This window comes from Physeter macrocephalus, chromosome 11, assembly GCF_002837175.3.
Source record: "Physeter macrocephalus isolate SW-GA chromosome 11, ASM283717v5, whole genome shotgun sequence".
Taxonomy (NCBI): domain Eukaryota; kingdom Metazoa; phylum Chordata; class Mammalia; order Artiodactyla; family Physeteridae; genus Physeter; species Physeter macrocephalus.
In genome coordinates, this window is record NC_041224.1 from 179,446,936 (window position 1) to 179,466,236 (window position 19,301).

At 42.1% G+C, this 19,301-nt stretch overlaps 1 protein-coding gene across 15 annotated transcripts in view; it reads left to right on the forward strand.

The window, feature by feature from the left end:
* Positions 1 to 19,301, forward strand: part of PPP2R5C (protein phosphatase 2 regulatory subunit B'gamma) — a 130,958-nt gene that overhangs the window by 78,080 nt on the left and 33,577 nt on the right. For 14 of the 15 annotated variants that reach the window (XM_055088720.1, XM_055088723.1, XM_055088722.1 and 11 more), the window contains one exon: positions 3,384 to 3,583. The exons of the other annotated variant lie outside the window; for it this stretch is intronic. In XM_055088720.1, coding sequence (XP_054944695.1) covers positions 3,384 to 3,583 — 200 coding nt within the window. The remainder of the gene's footprint in view (positions 1 to 3,383; positions 3,584 to 19,301) is intronic. 15 annotated transcript variants of the gene reach the window in all.

Sequence of the window (19,301 nt, forward strand, 5' to 3'; positions counted from 1 at the left end):
GTCCGGAGCCTGTGCTCCGCAACGGCAGAGGCCGCAGCAGAGGGAGGCCCGCATGCCACAAAAAAAAAAAAAAAAAAAAAAAAAAAAAAAAACCTCATACTGTTAAAGAATCAGAATACATAAAGGTAAAAAAGCATATTCTTCTACCACCTCCACTCATTTTTATCCCCCAGTGGTACAGTCCTGTTAACGCAGCAGAAAGTAAAGATTTTTAAAATATGGTGACCAATAAGAAGCTAAATTAACTTGCATTCAAAAACCGTATGGAAATATTTGATAGGGGCTATGGATGCAATATTTTTACAACTATATTCAATTTGATTGGTATAATATACTTTTTTTTAAACAGTGCAGTTATAAATGTAGCCAAATGAGGTTTTAAAAAATAAAAGAGTTCATGAGATTATGCTCACAAACTTTTTTTTATAAACTATAAACGAAAATAGTACAGTAACACCTTAGCTGTCTGGAACCCTGGGAGAATTGACAATTTCCAGGAAGTTGAGATTTCCTTGCTTTGTAGAAGAATTTTAGATAGAAATTTTATGAAAAAAGAAAAAGATTTTACTCTGCTCTTCCTTCTTATCGTAATAGGTTTTAGTGTGTTTTGGTGACAGCTGAGTCATCATCAGGTGGCTCTTAGGGGTAAATGTGGGCTTCTCAATTCTCTGTGGCACCAAGAACATGAGAAAGCCAGAAGGTTCCAAGTATACAAGCTGTGGCTACAAAATGCTCTCATTTAAGATGATCCTGGCAAAGTGGAGGGTGAGCAGAGGTGTAGGATTGAGTGAGGACTGAAGTCAAGCACGGAGCTTTTCATTGAAGAGGGCTGGATATTTGCATGTACAGAGACCCAAACATTATAGTGACTATTACTCATTTAAGTGATTCCAGTCACCTGGACTCAGAATGTTTTATGGATCACAGTGCGGTCCCCACAGTCCCCTGAGTACCCTTCAGGCAGCGTATGCTCACCCCTTGGACCGGCTGTGCACTGCTGACCTCTGCGTGCTGTGTGGGCACTAGGGGAGCTCCCCAGGAAATGGGCCGTTCCGGTGGCTGTGCTGAGTGCCTGCTGTTTGCAGGGCTCCACACTGGGCGTTAGGGCGTACCGAGAACCGGGAAACAATCACCTGGGACCTGCCCTCAGAAAGCAGCTAGATGGGGAAGAAGTGCCCAGCTAGGTAGCTGCCTGTTCAGGGCAGTAGGAGCTTAAAGACAACCCAGGAGTATGTCCTCTCTGACCAGGCAGTGAGGGAGGCCTGAGCAAGAACCCCAAACAGGAGGGGGCGGTTAGGGCAGGAAAGGAAAGCAGGGTGGGCAGGGCGGGCTCTGAGGCAGAGAGAGGCGGGTGGAAGTAGGAGCGCCAGGCCCCGCCCCCAGGTGCCCACTGGGGTGCCGGCTGGTGTGGGGAAGGGCACTCAGCAGCTTTGGTCTCAGGACCCCTCACACTCCTAAAAACTATGTAGGACCCAGAGAGCTTTTGTTTATGTGGATTTAGCTACCGATCCTGACTGACCACACTAGAAATTAAACCAGAAAAAATGTGTGTTTATTAATTCATTAAAAATAATAAACCTGTTACATGTTAACAGAAATATCACACTTTTATGAAAATAGCCATATTTCCTAAAACAAAGACAAGTTTAGTGAGAGGGTCGCATCATTTTCTCTTTTTGCAAATCTTTTCAATGTCTGGCTTGATAGGAGAGAGCTGGATTCTCCTGTGTGCCTCTGCATTCAGTCTGTTGCCACATGTTTTGGTTGAAACAATGTAGGAAGACACTGATTGGGAAAAGGAGGAGTATTTTAATAGGCTTCTCAGGGAGTTATGGACATTTTCTTTGATACTACACCAAAACTTAACAAACGAGAAGTTTCTTGAACAAATCTGCAATGTGGAATCTGAAACCATGTTAATAAACTCTCTGTACACTTCATTACATTAAAACCCAGCAGACTGGGGCTTACCTGGTGGCGCAGTGGTTAAGAATCCGCCTGCCAACGCAGGGGACACGGGTTCGAGCCCTGGTCCAGGAAGATCCCACATGCCACGGAGCAGCTAAGCCCGTGCGCCACAACTGCTGAGCCCACGTGCCGTAACTACTGGAGCCAGTGCTCCGCAACAAGAGAAGCCACCGCAGTGAGAAGCCCGTGCACCGCAACGAAGGGTAGCCCCCGCTCACTGCAACTAGATAAAGCCCACGTGCAGCAACAAAGACCCAAAACACAGCCATAAATAAATTAATTAATTTTAAAGAACAAAAAACAGTGGACTCTCTTGCCCTTTGAATGGCTCTTTTGCCCTTGACTGATACCATAACACCATTTATTGATCATGTGGAAAATACTGGTTCACTGAGTCATGCAGATCTTCGGAGCCATTTTGCAGATCTTGGACACATTTCAGTCAATGTGTCTATAAATCCTATTCGTTAATATCACCACTGATCTCATTTTCACCGAAAAAAGCTGTCAAGTTCACACTGGCAGATTGGAGTTTTCCAGACCTCCCAGAATTCTGGAAAGTCACACAGAGCTCCATCACTTTCCAGCCCTGCACTGACCCTCTATGCCTGTATCTCGTCTCTGTTACGTCATTGTACAGATTACATTTTGTAAATATGTATAAAGCTTTTAGTATGGCACCTGGCCCGGGTAAGCACTCCCTCAGTAATATTATCGTTTGCGCTCTTTCTACATTGTTGACATCATGTGTAATGTGCATTGACCGTAGCCCACGTTGAGGGAGGAGATGTGCTTTGTGTGGGGCACCAGGGTGGAGACCCTCACAGCGTGTGTGTGACAGCTCGTTTGGGCAAGCTCCACACTGATGCCGCTTGCTGTTTGCCAGCTGGCCGATGGACAGCCACCACGCCCTTCCCCTGTAAGTTTAGAGCAACAGCAGGCCTGAGGGAGCATCCTTCCTGCGACCTTTCCTACCTCGCCTGTACCCACTGTGTGCAGCTGTCACGCGGTGTGGGTGTCCGTGCCCCTCACCCCACACCGGGGCTGTGGTTTTTGCCTCTTGTTCCACTGCCCAGCACAGTGCCAGCATGTGATCATTGGTGCTAGGTTATGTTTGTTGAATGAATACATTTAGAGGAATTTATTTTGAACAGTACTCTGGATGTGGCTTCAGAGAGTTAAAAAGTATAGAAACTTTATCATACGAAGCATATGATCTGAGCAGTGACTAGCTGTTTTTTTTTCCTTTCATTTTCTTTAAGGAATGTTGAACCTCTATTCACCCCTACCCCATCTCTTGTTTTCTTGAATCTCTATTAATTCGGAATAAAAATAGTAGAAAGCTTAAAAGTATCTCACAGTAATTCTGGGTTAAGCATCTTTGCAGTCAATGTACTTTGCTTTCTCCTTTTCAGATGTTCCTCCTGCTGATCAAGAGAAGCTTTTTATCCAGAAGTTACGTCAGTGTTGTGTCCTCTTTGACTTTGTTTCCGATCCACTAAGTGACCTAAAGTGGAAGGAAGTAAAACGAGCTGCTTTAAGTGAAATGGTAGAATATATCACCCATAATCGGAATGTGATCACAGAGCCTATTTACCCAGAAGTAGTCCATATGGTAAGTGATTACGGTTTAACCAGCGTGTCCCAAACCTGAGTTACAAACAGGACTCTGATATTCTTAAGACTGTGCTAAGACATTGGAGCCTAACATGACACTTGCCACGAAAAAATCCTCCTGTTCAAAAATTTGTACTTGTACCTCGAAGAATGAAAATCTTCGTAATATGTCCTGGATTACAGTGAGGGACCTTGTAGGGACGAAAGTGCCCTACATGTGTTAACTCATTTAATCCTCACAGCTACCCGATGGGGTAGAAATGTTAGGACTTTCATTTGTACTTTCTGTCTTACCCTCTTTAAATATTTTTTTAAGATCTATAACATTAATATAATAGTGCCCGTACATAATTTAGAAGTAAGCATGTTGTCCATACATGTACAGGAAAATTCTAATGATGGGGAGGAGTTCAGACAGTGGTGGGACCACGCTGGTGTCAGGACAGTCCACCCTGATGGGCTGACATGCACCCAACTCTTGTCATCCTGCAGTTAGTTCATCGTTGGTTTCATTCAGCCCCAAAATCTCAGTCTCCTGTTTCCAGGTCCTTTGCAGGTCCCATCGTGACCTCAGTCACTACCACCTGGAAAGATTTCACATGATACCATTACTAAAACTCTTACGTTTGACACTGAACTCCAGTTTTCTCTTGAGTTTTTTTGAATTGTTGGTGTTTTGTCTGCTTTTGAAATAGTACTCCCCAGTTACTAGGGAATCCTCGTGGCTTAACATAAAATTTTAAATCCTGATTTCCATTGAACTCCTTGAGTTTCTGATTTTTTCCCCAAAGCTATATATTTCAAAATTGACTAGACTCGTTGACCTAAAATATGTTTCTTTCTTACGTTAGTATGTTTGCTTTGGAAAAAGAAAGTCGTGTTCTTTTTGCGTTCACAATCTGTTGTATCCACAGTTGAGATCAACCTGATTAATTTATTATTGTTAACTCTTACAGTTCAGAATTTACCAGCATTTAGTCACCCTAGGGCTGTGAGAGCCGTTTGGGTTCCTCTACCAGACTCCCACCAGAAGAACCGTCACAAGCATATACTGAGCAGTAAATCCTCAAAATCCTCATCCATTCAGACTAAGGAAAATTGCGGAATGTCTTTTTTTTTCCTCTCGGTTTCAGCTCTCAATTACTCTGGAAGGCCTCCCAAACCCCAGAATCACAAAGAAAAATCTCTAATATTTTCTCCTAACACTTGCATAATTCTGTTGTTCACAGTACACTTGGTAATCCTCCTGGAACTTTTTTTTTTTAATGGCTCAGGGTAGGGATATAACTTTGTCTTATAAAAAGATTGAAAAGTCATTAGTCCCTACATTGTGTGTTGAACATTCCATTTTCTCCGTCGCTTTTAAATGCTGCTTTATTACATATTAAATTCATTCTCTTTTTGAATTACATGTACTAATATGTCATCTATTAAATTTATAAACACGTAAGTTTATTCTATATTAAATGACACGTATGGAAGGTTTTTCAGTTTCGACGGAGCCTCGGCTGCCAGCAGTCCCTGAGCCCCACTCTTAACCCAGGAGGGAAGAGTCTGCGGAGCACAGAGAGGCGAGGCTTGGCGGGTTGGGGTCAGAGGCTGCCCTTGCACCACGCCGGGCCTGCCTGCTTGAATCAGTCTCGCGCGTGCGTTTCACAGAGGCGGTGCGCGTTACCAGAACCACGTAGGAGACCGGAAGCCCTTGAGACTTTTTTTAGATGAAATAATCATTACTTCTCGTCTCCCTGTTAAAACCATGTCCTGATAACCAGGTTCTCCTCCTGCCGTCTTAGCTTTGTTCCCCACCCGGAAATTCAAGCCATCTTCAGAGTATTGGGCACTTTATTTTGCTCCTAAAGCACATAGCAGACACTTCCTGAGCATCCACTGAGCACTTTTTCAGATGAGGAAGTAGAGTGGTGACCAAGGCTTCTGCCCTCCCAAGGCTCTGACCAGTAATGTGTCATTTTAGGTTAAGGTAAGGCAGTGAAGGAAGGTGAAACGGGGGAAGTAGGTAGAGTTACAGGACTGCCCGCGAGGCGGGAAGAAGGTGCAGAGAAATCTGGTACAAGATGAGTTACACTGTCCCACGAAGATACGTGCACAAGAGGTGCTTTTCTGCGTCACTGAGAGAGCAGGGGACAGACAGTTCATTCTGTCCTCTGACTGGAGCGAGGGCAGGAGAGAGCACAGCTGTTCCCTTACCTCGAGTTTGAATGAGCGGTGCGGGGCAGAGAGAATTTGTGTTTCGTTTGCTGTTGTTGTTTTGTTTTATATAAAGCAGAGGGCATTGATGACAGATATATAACGAAGGAGAAGGCGTGTGGTGGGGATGGTACTTGGCAGTGGTTTCCGACCCTCTCAGGAGTAGCGAGTGGGTGCAGATTTCAAGCAGCCAACGGAAGGCCTCCACCCCAAGCAGTGCCTGGACCCAGCAGGGCAGGTAGAAAAAATGTGGGCCCCTTTGTAGTTCCCTTTGGACACCCCTGGTGTACTTACCACTGAAGTGGCACTCGGCCAGCTTGCTTGAAGGATTGCCTGGTGTGTGTGTCTGTGTATGTGTATGTGTATTTTTGTTTTGTCATAGTTGTTTTTTGTTTCGTTTTGTTTTGGTTTTTTCAGCCGCGGCATGCGGCATGCAGGATCTTAGCTCCCCAACCAGGGATCGAACCCGTGCCCCCTGCAGTGGAAACGTGGAGTCTTAACCACTCGACCACCAGGAAAGTCCCTGTCTTGGTATTTTTAAAGACATTAATGCCCACTTACCGTGAAGAATCCAAAGCTCTATAGATGTTATACTTCTTATGCTTACTTCTTTTAAATATGTTGCCTATTAGACTGGGCTGCTGTATGTTTTTTAACAGAGTTGTTGAGAGGTAATTCACATATACAATCCACCCCTTTAAAATGTACAAGTCAGTTGTTTAGTGTATTCACAGGTCTGTGCAGGCATCATCACATCTAATTTTGTAACATTTTCATCCCCCTGAAAGAAGTCCCATACCCATTAACCGTTACTGCCATTCCTCCCTCACTCCCCACTCCCCACTCCCCACCCCTGGTAACCACTCACCTACTTTATGTCTCTAGAGATTTGCCTAACCTGGATCTTTCTTAGAAATGGCATTTTACACTATGTGGCCTTCTTTCATTTAGCGTAATGTTTTCAAGTTTCATCCATGTTGTGGCATGTGTCAGAACTTCTTTTTATTGCTAAATAATATTCCGGGGACTTCCCTGGTGGCACAGTGGTTGAGAATCTGCCTGCCAGTGCAGGGAACATGGGTTCGATCCCTGGTCCGGGAAGATCCCACATGCCGCAGAGCAGCTAAGCCCGTGTGCCACAACTACCGAGCCTGCGCCCTAGAGCCCGCGAGCCACAACTACCGAGCCCGTGTGCCACAACTACTGGAGCCTGCACGCCTAGACCCCGTGCTCCACAACAAGAGGAGCCACCGCAACGAGAAGCCCGCGCGCCACAACGAAGAGTAGCCCCCGCTCGCCGCAACTAGAGAAGGCCCGCGCGCGGCAACGAAGACCCAGCGCGGCCATAAATAAATAAATAAATTTTAAAAATAATAAATAAATAACGTTCCGTTATATTAATATATACCACGTTTTATTTATTCATCCATGGATGGACATTTGGGTTATTTCTGCTACTTAGCAGTTATGAATAATGCTACTGTGACCATTCGTGTACAAGCTTTTTGTGCGTATATGTTTTCATTTCTCTTGAGTGTTTACCTAGGAGTGGAATTGCCGGTGATGTGTTAACACTATGTGTTTAGCGTTTTGGAGAGCTGCCAGACTGTTTTCCCAAGTGGCTGCACCGTTTATTCCCACCAGCAGGGTGTGAGGGTTCCGGTTTCTCCGCATTTTCAGTACTTGTGACTACCTGTCCTTTTGCTGGTAGCCATCCTGGTAGGTGTGAGGTAGGATCTCACTGTGGTTTTGATTTACGTTCCCCCCTTGGCTAATGCTGTTCAGTGCCCTTTCACGTGGGCTGTGTGTTTTTATACACGACAGACTGTAGGCCTGGAGATTAATGGAACCTTACAGATCCTCTAGCCTGACTTTTACTTTCCAGATTTCAAAAACTTAGGTTCAGGGAGATGAGGATGAAAAGGAGAATTACTCAGGAAGGAAAACTCCTGGCCTCTAAATTCTCAGGCCTAAATTACATAAACTCCATTATCTCTTAATTTCACTCATGTTTAAAATATAGTCAGCCATCTGTTTTTGTTTTCTTCCAGTTGACTAATCTGTTTTTCAGGCATCGGCATTTTTCTCATAGTGAAAACACTGATAGCAAAACCAAGCTAATAGTGTCGCCACTTTTTTCACAGAACACCATTTTTACTTGAAGAATGACTGACAAACAGGTTATTCAGACTTGGATATTTAGGGAGCATTTTCTCACAAAATAAAATAAGAATGTCACTTTAAGGAAAATAGTTGACGGTGTTTGTTGCCAAAGATAAGATTTGAGCTTTCAGGCAAAATTTTGAATTTTGGAAGATTTGTATCCACCAGTGCAAGCCTCAGCTTCCAGGTGCCGCAAGCTCTCCTGCTGAGATTGGTGTCGTTACGAATGAATTAGATCTTTAATACACACGACAGAAGGTGTGAGGCACGGTGATGCCTGCACAGTCCCGTGGATATACTAAAAACAATTGAATTGTACACTTTAAAGGGGTGGATTGTGCGATACGTGAATTATCTCTCAATAACTCTGTTTTTGAAAAGCATAGCAGTCCAGTCCAATAGGCAATATATTTAAAATATATGAATACACATAATTCAGTGAGGCCAGTATTTTCTAAATGACCAAAACTGATGATCCAAAATCATTCGTCGGCCAGAGAGCCGTTCAAAGTGCAAGACACACCGGTGGATTTTCGTGAATTAGAGACCGCCTCATTGATAAGATTTACGATTCCACAGAATAGCTAACCTTTAGTAAACTACCACTTATCAAGTTTTGGTGTAGTATCAGAGAAGTCCACAATTACCTAAAAGGGCTATTAAATACTCCTCCCTTTTCCACCTACATATCTGCTGGAGAAAGATTTTTCTTCCTGTATTTCAACCAAATTAACATTCTGAACATAGAAGCAGATGTAAGAATCCAGCTGTTTTTTATTAAACCAGACAGTAAAGAGATTTGCAAAAATGGGAAACAGTGCCACTCTTCTCACTGAATTTGTTTCGGGAAATACTTGTATTTAATATGAGTTGTTTTATGAAATAGCTAATGTTATGAAAAATTTTTTTTTTTTTTTTTTTTTTTTTTTTGCGGTACGAGGGCCTCTCACTGCTGTGGCCCCTCCCGTTGCGGAGCACAGGCTCCGGACGCGCAGGCTCAGCGGCCGTGGCTCACGGGCCCAGCCGCTCCGCGGCATGTGGGATCTTCCCGGACCGGGGCGCGAACCCGCGTCCCCCGCATCGGCAGGCGGACTCTCAACCACTGCGCCACCAGGGAAGCCCGGGTTTGTTATTTTTTAATGAATGAATATTTTAAAAATTTCTCTGCTTTAAATTCTACTGCAGTCAATATCCATAGATATAACTTTCATAAACAACAGTTCTTTGGGATCCTCAATAATTTTTAGGAGTTTAAATGGGTCCTGAGACCAAAAAGTGTGAGAACCACTCTTCTCAAAGAGTGCTGCGCCAAGGCCGCAGCATCAGCGCCACCTGGGAGCGGGTCAGAAACGGCGTTTCCTGGGTCACAGCGCTTTGTTTACACGTGTTCTCCAGGTCATTCTGAATGGCCTCCCTGCCTTGCCCCCTGAGGTTAAGCCCTCACATGCTACCTGTGACAACTCTTAACTCCCCCTGGGCTGTCAGTTCCCAGAGAGAAAGGTTTGGGATGTCAGAGGCTCAGTAATGCTCACTCGATAGAGTCTTCTGCCTGGACGAGGGCACTAAGACTAGTCTTAGTCACAGATGAAACCACCTGCAGGTCAGAAAAGGAATCGGTTAGATCAATGGTTGAATGAAGTGGATGGCTCCAAAGTGCTTCACATCAAGATGGACCTCTCTTGAATTACCCACATCTTTGGTGCTGGATTACTCTGTAGAAGTCAGTGAATAAGATGCGGGGTGTGGGGCTTCCCTGGTGGTGCAGTGGTTAAGAATCCGCCTGACAATGCAGGGGACACGGGTTCGAGCCCTGGTCCAGGAAGATCCCACATGCCGCGGAGCAGCTAAGCCCGTGCGCCACAACTACTGAGCCTGCGCTCTAGAGCCCGCGAGCCACAGCTACTGGAGCCTACGTGCCACAACTACTGAAGCCCACGCGCCTAGAGCCCGTGCTCCGCAACAAGAGAAACCACTGCAATGAGAAGCCCGCGCACCGCAACAAAGGGTAGCCCCTGCTCGCCGCAACTAGAGAAAGCCCGCGTGCAGCAATGAAGACCCGATACAGCCAAAAATTAATGAATCAATTAAAAAAAAAAAAAGATGCAGGGTGTGCCCTTACGCAGTCTACCCTAACCTGTCTAGGAGACTGTGTTCTAGAGGAATAGAGAGCAAACTGTTAACAGTAGCTGCCTTTGGATAGTGTGATTATGTGGATTTTCCCCTTTTATGAGTATATTTTTATAATTTTAAAAAATTTTCATAATCATGTATCACATTTGCCATTATCAAAAGTCAATAAATGCGTTTTTCTTTAAAAAAAAAAAAAAAAAAAAAACCTTGTCGTGTGTAGTGTAATAGCAGTACTGTCCTTATCAGGACTCATGTTGGATTTCCAGGGAAAATGAGTTCATCACAATATTTTAATCCGTACTGCTTGTAAATGATTAGATAGTACCTTACAAGTTTTCTTTCATGCTTAGGGTTCAAGTCAACATTTTCTGTTAAGGTCAGAGGAGTTTTTCTTGGGTCCTTGTGGGAGGTTTCATGCCCACATCCCGAGGATGATTGTCTTTCGTGTTTCATTTAAGGATTGATGTTGGACAGTCTCCTTCTACTGTTTTTATATCTGGTATTTACAGTGTGTTCTGGAAAGTATTACTTGTTGTAAGGGTGAAGATAGTTTGGAAGTGAGAGAGGAAAGGATGTTTTGAATTAAAGGAGGTAGTATATTAACCAGTGAGGCTTCAAATAGTCTACAGATTTCTTTCAGGTAATGATTTAAATCACGCATTCCTCTTTTTGCTTAGTTGTTTTTGTTTTGCCAAAGTCACAGTAACATGGGGTAAAGAAGCACTGCCATCATCGATGAGCTAAGGGGAGATTAAGGCATAAAGTGCTTTTTGAAATCCAGCGAATGATTTTTCTACTTCAAATACCCAGTGAGCCATTTCTTGGAGATTTGTTCTTCTTTTGAGAGAATTACCCTTTGTTTTGTTTGATGTTTTTATTAAATGTGTGCTTATTTTAAATAAGTGAAATAAATACAAAACGATAGAGAAAAAAAAGTTAATCTTTTTCCGTACTCCACCCCTCGCCAATTCTCCCTAAACGCACCCCCACCTCCAACCGCAACCAACTTAACTTATATGTACTTTTTTTTCCCAAAAGGCTACTAAGCGATCTTCCCTGGTGGTCCAGTGGTTAAGACTCCACGCTCCCAATGCAGGGGGCACAGGTTCAATCTCTGGTCGGGGAACTGAGATCCCATATGCTACACGGCGCGGCCTAAAAAAAAAAAAAGGCTACTAAGAAACTTTGGGGGATGATGGGTATATTTATCATCTTGATTGTATAATGGTTTCACCGATGTATGTAAATGTTAAATGTATCGAATTGTACACTTTACATACAGTAAGGTTATACCTCACTAAACCTGGGTTTTTGTTTTTGTTTTGTTTTGTTTTTTGTGGTATGCGGGCCTCCCTCTCTTGTGGCCTCTCCCGTTGCGGAGCACAGGCTCCGGACGCGCAGGCCCAGCGGCCATGGCTCACGGGCCCAGCCGCTCCGCGGCATGTGGGATCCTCCCGGACCGGGGCACGAACCCGGTTCCCCTGCATCGGCAGGTGGACGCGCAACCACTGCGCCACCAGGGAAGCCCAACCTGGGGTTTTTTAAACTCCTAAATTGATAGGTACTTCTTTTGGTCTAGGGGCACAGTGAAGAAATTACTAAGACATTAAGGGCATTGTGAATCAAGAAGGTTTGAGAACTTAGAGCCTAGTAAATATTTACTATCTTTCTGTAACGTTTTAAATTAATTTTAAGTTTACATTCGGCAAGATTACGTTTTTAGTGAAGAGTTCTCTTGAGATTTGATAAATATGTGTAGTCATGTAACCACCGCCGCCACAGTCAAGATATAAAACAGTTTTATTACTCTCCAAAAAAGTTCTTCATGCTACTCCTTTGAAGTCAGACCTTCCCCTTATCCATTATCTCTGGCTACCACTAATCCGTCCTCTAGCTCTGTCATTTTGCCTCTTCCAGAATGTCATATCAATGGACTCAGAGAGTATGTAGCCTTTTGAGTCTAGCTTCTTTAACTTAGCATAATCTGCTTGATATTCATCCATGTTGTTGATGTATTAGTGGTTTGTTCCTTTTTCTCAGTAGTATCTCATTATACAGAGGTATCATGATTTGTCCACTCCCCAGTTGAGGAATATTTGAACTGTTTCCAGTTTTTAGCAATAACACTGCTATAAATATTCACGTACAAGTTTTGGACATAGGTTTGTTTTTTTTTTTAACTTGGGTGAGCACATCGGCGTGGGATTGCTGGGTCGTATGATTAAGTATTCATTTAACTTTCTAAGAAACTGCCAAACTGTTTTCCAAAGTAGATGTGCCATTTTTTTTGCACTCCCGCCAGCCATGTGCGATAGTTCTAGTTGCTCCAATCCTTGTCAACATTTGGTGTCTTCAGTCCTTTTATCTCATTTTGACTTTAACTTGCATTTCCTTGATGATTAATGATGCTGAGCATTTTTTCCTGTGTTCGTTTGTGTATCTTCCTTGGGGAAGTGTCTGTTCAGATCATTGGCCTGTTTTTTAATTGGGTCGTTTTCTTATTGAGTTTGAGACTTGTTTATATATTCTGGATACAAATGCTTTGACAGATAAGTGATTTGCAAATATTTTATTTCAGCTTGTGCCTTGTCTTTTTATTTTAACAGTGTCTTTTACAGAGTTTTTCATTTAGATGAAGTCTAATTTTTGATTTGTTTCCTTCATGGGTAGTGCTTTTGGTGTCATATATAAGAAGTCTTTGCCTAACCCAAACTCAAAAAAATTTTCTCCTCAAGATTTTCTAGTTTTACATTTAAATCTATGATCCATTTTGTCAGTTTCATTTCTTGGCCTATGGATGTCCAAATGTTTGTTGAAAACCATTTGTTGAAAAGACTAACCATACTCCATTGAATTGCCTTTCCACCTTAATCAAAAATTAATTCACCATATTCGTGAGTCTATCTCTGGACTCTGTATTCTGTTCCATTGATCTAGGGATCCTCTTGCTTATGCCATACCATCTTTATTATTGTCACTTTATAGTAAATGTTGAGATCAAGTAGTATGAATGTTCCAACCTTTTTATTCTTTTTCAAATTGTTTGGCGTTTCTAGTTGTTTTATCTTTCCAAGTAAATTTTAGAATCAGCTTGTCGTTATCTACAAAATACTCTTCAGGGGTTTTAACTGGAATTGTACTGAATATGTACATTTGGAGAGAATTGCTATCTTAACAATATTGAACCTTTCAATCCGTGAGCACAGTATATATCCCCATTTTGATCATCTTTGTTTATAGTTTTCAGCATGTACATACCCTATGTATTTTTCTAGACTCATAAATAAGTATTTTATTTTGGGGTGCTGTTGTAATTGGGTTTTTTAATTTTCTATCTCTGATTGTTTCTTGCAGTTGTATAAGGTGCTTCATATTATTCAGTGCATAAATATTAGTATTATTAGTTGAATTGACTCCTTTATAACTATAAAATGATCCTTTTATCATTGGTAATATTATTTTCTCCAAAACCTACTTTGTATGATATTAATATAGCCACTCCAGCTCTCTCTTGACTAGTGTTAATGTGTATATTTTTCCTTCCTTTTATTTTTGACCAATTCGTATCTTTGCATTTAAAGTGGGCTTATTGTAGACAGCATATAGTTGAGTCTTGCTCCTTTATTCAATCAAACAATCTCTGCCTTTTGGTTGAGGTACTCAAACCATTAACTTGCTTTGTAAGTATTGATGTTGTTGGGTTTAAATCTACCATCTTGCTGTATTTTTTCTCTGTTTATCCCATCTGTTTTTTGTTCCCTTTTCCTCTTTTTCTGTTTTCTTTTGGATCAGTTGAATACTTTTATGATTACAGTTTCTCTCTTTTGTTGGCTTTTTAACTATCACTCTTTATTGTTTGATCTCAGTTATTTAGCTTTTCTAGAATGCATCTTTAACTTGTCACAGTCAGCCTTCAGGTGACAATCAATACACCATGTAAGTATCAGTTTACAGCAGTGTACTTCTATTTCTTCTCCGCGAGTCTTCCTGCTATTGTCATTTTACTTCTTCGTATGTTATAAACCCCACCATATATTATTTTTAGAAAACAGTTGTATTTTAAAGAGATTTAAATAATTTTTTAAACTCTTTTATACTTAACCAGATAGTTATCATTTTCACTGTTCTTCATTCTGGTATCCATCTGATATCAGTTTCCTTCTGCTTGAAGGACTTTCTTTAATTTCTCTTGTAGCACAGATCTACCAGTGATTAATTCTTTTAGCATTTGTTCATCTGAAAAAGTCTTTCTTTTGCCTTTGATTTTTTTTTTTAACAGATCTTTATTGGAGTGTCATTGCTTCACAATACTGTGTTAGTTTTTCTTGCACAACAAAGCAAATCAGCCATATGCGTACACACGTCCCCATATCCCCTCCCTCTTGCATCTCCCTCCAACCCTTCCTACCCCACCCCTCTAGGTCATCGCAAAGCACTGAGCCGATCTCCCTGTGCTATGCAGCTGCTTCCCACCAGTCAACTATTTTACATTTGGTAGTGTATATATGTTGATGCTACTCTCACTTTGCCCCAGCTTGGCCCTCCCACCCCATGTCCTCGAGTCCATTCTCTCTGTCTACCTCTTTATTCCTGCCCTGCAACTAGGTTCATCAGTACCTTTTTTTTTTTTTTTTTTTTTTTTTAGTTTCCATATGTATGCATTAGCATATGGTATTTGTTTTTCTCTTTATGACTTAGTTCACTCTGTGTGACAGACTCCAGGTCCATCCACCTCACTACAAATAACTCAATTTCATTTCTTTTTATGGCTGAGTAATACTCCATTGTACATATGTGCTCCTCTTTACCCATTCATCTGTCGATGGGTTGCCTTTGACTTTGAAAGATATGCAGGCCTACCTCACTTTACTGCACTTCGCACATATTGTGTTCTTCACCCATTGGAGGTTTGTGGCAACCCTGCATCAAGCCAGTCCATTGGCACTGTTTTTCCAAAATCATCTGCTCACTTCCTGTCTCTGCATCACATGTTGGTAATTCTCAAAATATTTCAAACCCTCCAACAGCAAAAAGATTGACTCAGATAATGGTTAGCATTTTTTAGCAATAAAGTATTTTTTTAACTAGGGTGTATGTACTTTTTTTTTGGACATCATGCTACTGCACACTTCACAGACTACAGTACAGTTTAAATATAACTTTTATAAAAGCACTGGGAAAGCAAAAACTTTGTGTGACTCGCTTTTTTCTGACATTCACTTTATTGCAGTGATCTCGAGCTGAACCCACAATACCTCTGGTGGGTATAGAACAGCAGGTCAAAGTTTAATCCTTTAAAAATTTTGCTCCACTGTCTTCTCGCTTGCATTGTTTCTGATAAGAAATCTGCTGCCATTCCTATCTCTGTTCCTCTGGACATAATGTATCTTTTTCTCCTCTGGCTACTTTTTAAGATTTTTTTGCTGTTGTTCTTTTTAAGCAAGCAACTTGATTATGATGTGCCTTGGTGTAGTTTCCTTCTTTTTCTTGTCTTTGGAGTTCGTTTATAGTTTTTATGAAATTTAGGAAAGTATTTGGCCCTTATCTCTTCAAATATTTTTTTCTGTCTCCTACACCTTGTCCTTTAGAGGCTCCAGTGAAATGTGTGTTAGGCCTCATAGAGTTGTTCCACAGCTGACTTAGGCTCTTTTTCTCTAAAGTCTTTTTTTTCTTTGTGTGTTTCATTTGGTGATTCCCTTTGCTGTCTTCAAGTTCAGTAACCTTTTCTGCAGTGTCTCAGCTTTTGTTAATTTCCCTCCGTAAATTTTTCATCTCACATTGTAGTCTTCATCTCATGTAGTTCATGTCTTTTCAATATCTTCATGTCTCCACCTAACTTTTTGAACACATAGAATACTATTTTAGCCTTATCTGTTAATTCTACCATTGTGCCAATTCCAGGTCAGTTCAGTTGATTGGTTTTCCTTCTAGTTATAAATGATATTTTTCATGCTGCTTTGTGTGTCTGGTCATTTTTTATTGGATGTCTGACTATGTGGGTTTTGCCTTGATGAGTACTGCATACTTATATATTTCTATTAGTATCTGGAGATTTGTTTGGGATGCAGTTACTTGCAAACAGTTTGATCCTTTTGGTTCTTGCTTTTAAGATGTGTTAGGAAGGACTATAGTCATAATCACTCTATGGCTATTATCCCCCACTACCGAGACAAGACCCTTCTGATTATGAGCCCAGTCCTCTGTGAATTAACGGATTTTTCCAGTCTGGTTGATGGGAACAGGAACTGCTCCAGCCCTGGGTGAATACTGGGTCTCTCTGGTCTTTTCAGGTGGTTCTTTTTGCAGCCTCCAGTAGTTTTCTCACCCCAGTGGGCTGGTCAGTCCTCTTCTGAATAATTCAGGAGGACCTCTGCAATCTCTGGAGTTCTCTCTGTGCATCTCTCTTCTCTCTGGGACTTTGCCTTGAAGATTCTAACCACCTAGGTCTGCTGGACTTCACCCGGGTTCTTTCTCCCTGTGCTGCAACCTGGAAATTCTATCAAAGGAGAAAGCGAGGCATTTGTTTGCCATCTCTCAGAAATCTCTCTCTGTCTTGCACTATCTGAAATCCGTGTCTTGCCAACCAGAATTCCACGTGTTTTTCCTTGGGTTTTTTGGTTGTTTCAGGAAGTAGGGCAAATCCCACTCCTGTTACCCTGTCTTGTCCAGAAGTATAAGTCTCTGCTTCATTTATAATAGATACTCAGTCAGTACTTAATCCCATTCACACAGGTGATCCAACAACGGTTCTAAAAAACACACTAACTGAAGGTTATTTGCGTAATTTATAATTTTGTAACTGTACGCATCTAGTCAGTGGGCGTGGCACACAGCAAGAAAACAGTTGGGTCTACATATATGACTAGGAAATAAGTACTTTAGCTCTGAAGCTTCCCTTCCCTTTGCAGTTCATTTCTAGCATGTAGAATGCAGAATGTATAGTTTTTTGTTTTGTTTTTTAAATTTTATTTTATTTTTTATATTTATTTATTTATTTGGCTGTGCCGGGTCTTAGTTGCAGCATGTGGTATCTTTTAGTTGCGGCATGCAGGATCTAATTCCCTGACCAGGGATCTAACCCGGGCTCCCTGCGTTGGGAGCGCCGAGTCTTAACCACTGGACCACCAGGGAAGAACGTTGATGGTAAAATCTAGTTGGTGGCTATATCGTTAGTCACTATAAAATTCAACTGTTTAGCATTGAGGTTTTTCATAACAAGATATTAGGGAATACATCATTCAGAAGCCTTATGTAAAACTCAACCTTTGGACCAGAGTAAATAACTTAAGAAAAACTTGCAGTTCCAATGTTGTGTTTAAATGACACCAATTGAATTATAAGTATTACAGATGAGTGGTTGTCTTTTGTAGGTAAATTTTCTATTCTTAAACTCAAAAATAAAAAGTAAAGAATAAACTCCTATGCATAATTATAAATGACTAGCATATTTTCATTTGAAGAAGATGCTATTATACACTCAGTTGTGAAACGGTCCTAAAATTTAAAAGTCCACTGTTGGAAAACTTGAGAGTAAATTTCCTTTATTAAGTATTCTACAAAGATTTGTAGGTATTTGTTTCTGTATCTTTAACTTTGATTGAGAGCATATTTGAGTGATTGTAAAAATAGCAAGCTGTTCAAAGTAAGAGTTTAGCTTGTAGTTCTTTTCTTCAGGCGTCTATTTGGAGGTAAAGCTGCATTCTTTGAAAGCAGCTCTTGCCTCAGAGAAAGTGGCGATGTGGATTCGTGGAGGAGGAGACCCAGCTTCACTCACCTCTCGTGCGAGTGCTTGCTCTGTGCCAGGCGGTGCCGTGGGCCTTGGGAGGTGGTGCCAGGAGGGAAGACATTAGGCCAAGAATTACCCGACCATCCGGTTATATTTGAGACAAAGATCACAAAGAAAAGGGCAGGATGATAGAAGAGCTTGAAATCAGGGACCCAATTGGGCCTGGGGTCAGGGGAGGCTCCCCTGATGAAATTACACTGCAGCTGAGAGCTAAGGTTTAATCGGGAAGTTTTCAGGTAATTACTTGGAGTTGCAGTTGATAAGGTGACTGATAGGTGCTTTTCCCAAAGGATCCACTTGCTCTCAGCAGGTCTTTGAGGATCTACTAGTTGCCGGGCGCTACTGCCGGTGATGGAGGGTCAGCAGTGAGTGAATCGTCAAGCGAACATTCCCCAGGATGATACCTGAATTCTGCTGTGAAACCAGATTGAACTAATTCTACAAGTGAGGAAAGGGACAGTTCTTCCCTTTAAGATTGCTACTAGGATTTTTACCATCCACCTAAAAAATGAGTTAGAGTTATATGTAAGATTGCTTTTAAAGTATAAATTGCTTTGTGGAGAAGTTACATCTTTGTGATACAATATCACCTCACACTGGAGAAGGGAAGGGTCCTTCCTCACTCGTTCGGGCATCCTTCAGTGCCTTTCTTAGGGTTTTCATGCTCTCATTGAAGCCTTGTAACTGGGTTGTGAGTTCCTAGGCCCTTGGTCATTTTTGTGGCCAGTACCTGGCGTCCTCCTATCAGTTATGTTTCCTCGTTGCCTGTTGTTGGTGGAGAAGATGTTGCTGTTAGGTTTGGGTTTTGGGTTTTTGTATGGGTGGCCCAGCTGTGATGGTCTGACTCTTGTCTCTGTTGGTTTTTCCAGTTATATCATTTGCAACCAAATGACAGCTTTCTCTTTAAAATATAATGTGGAAGGGCTCCCTACCTCCCCACCTCCGAAATGTATCTCTTAGCAATATGACCCTCAGAACCTGGCATTCCTGTTACAGGAGGAAGAGCTGTAATTTGCCCTTTGGTGGACTCACCTTTATAAACCCTATCACATGAATAAAACAAAATCAGTAGCATAGTAGAAAACCCTGGGGGCGTCCCTGGTGGTGCAGTGGTTAAGAATCTGCCTGCCAGTGCAGGGGGCACAGGTTCGATCCCTGGTCCGGGAAGATCCCACACGCCGCGGAGCAGCTAAGCCCGTGCACCACAACTGCTGAACCTGCACTCTAGAGCCCACGAGCCGCAACTACTGAGCCCGCATGTTGCAACTACTGAAGCCTGTGCGCCTAGAGCCCGTGTTCTGCAACAAGAGAAGCCACTGCAATGAGAAGCCCGCTCACCACAATGAAGAGGAGACCCCGTTCGCTGCAACTAGGGAAAGCCTGCACGCAGCAACGAAGACCCAACGCAGCCCCACCCCCCCCCCCCCCCCCC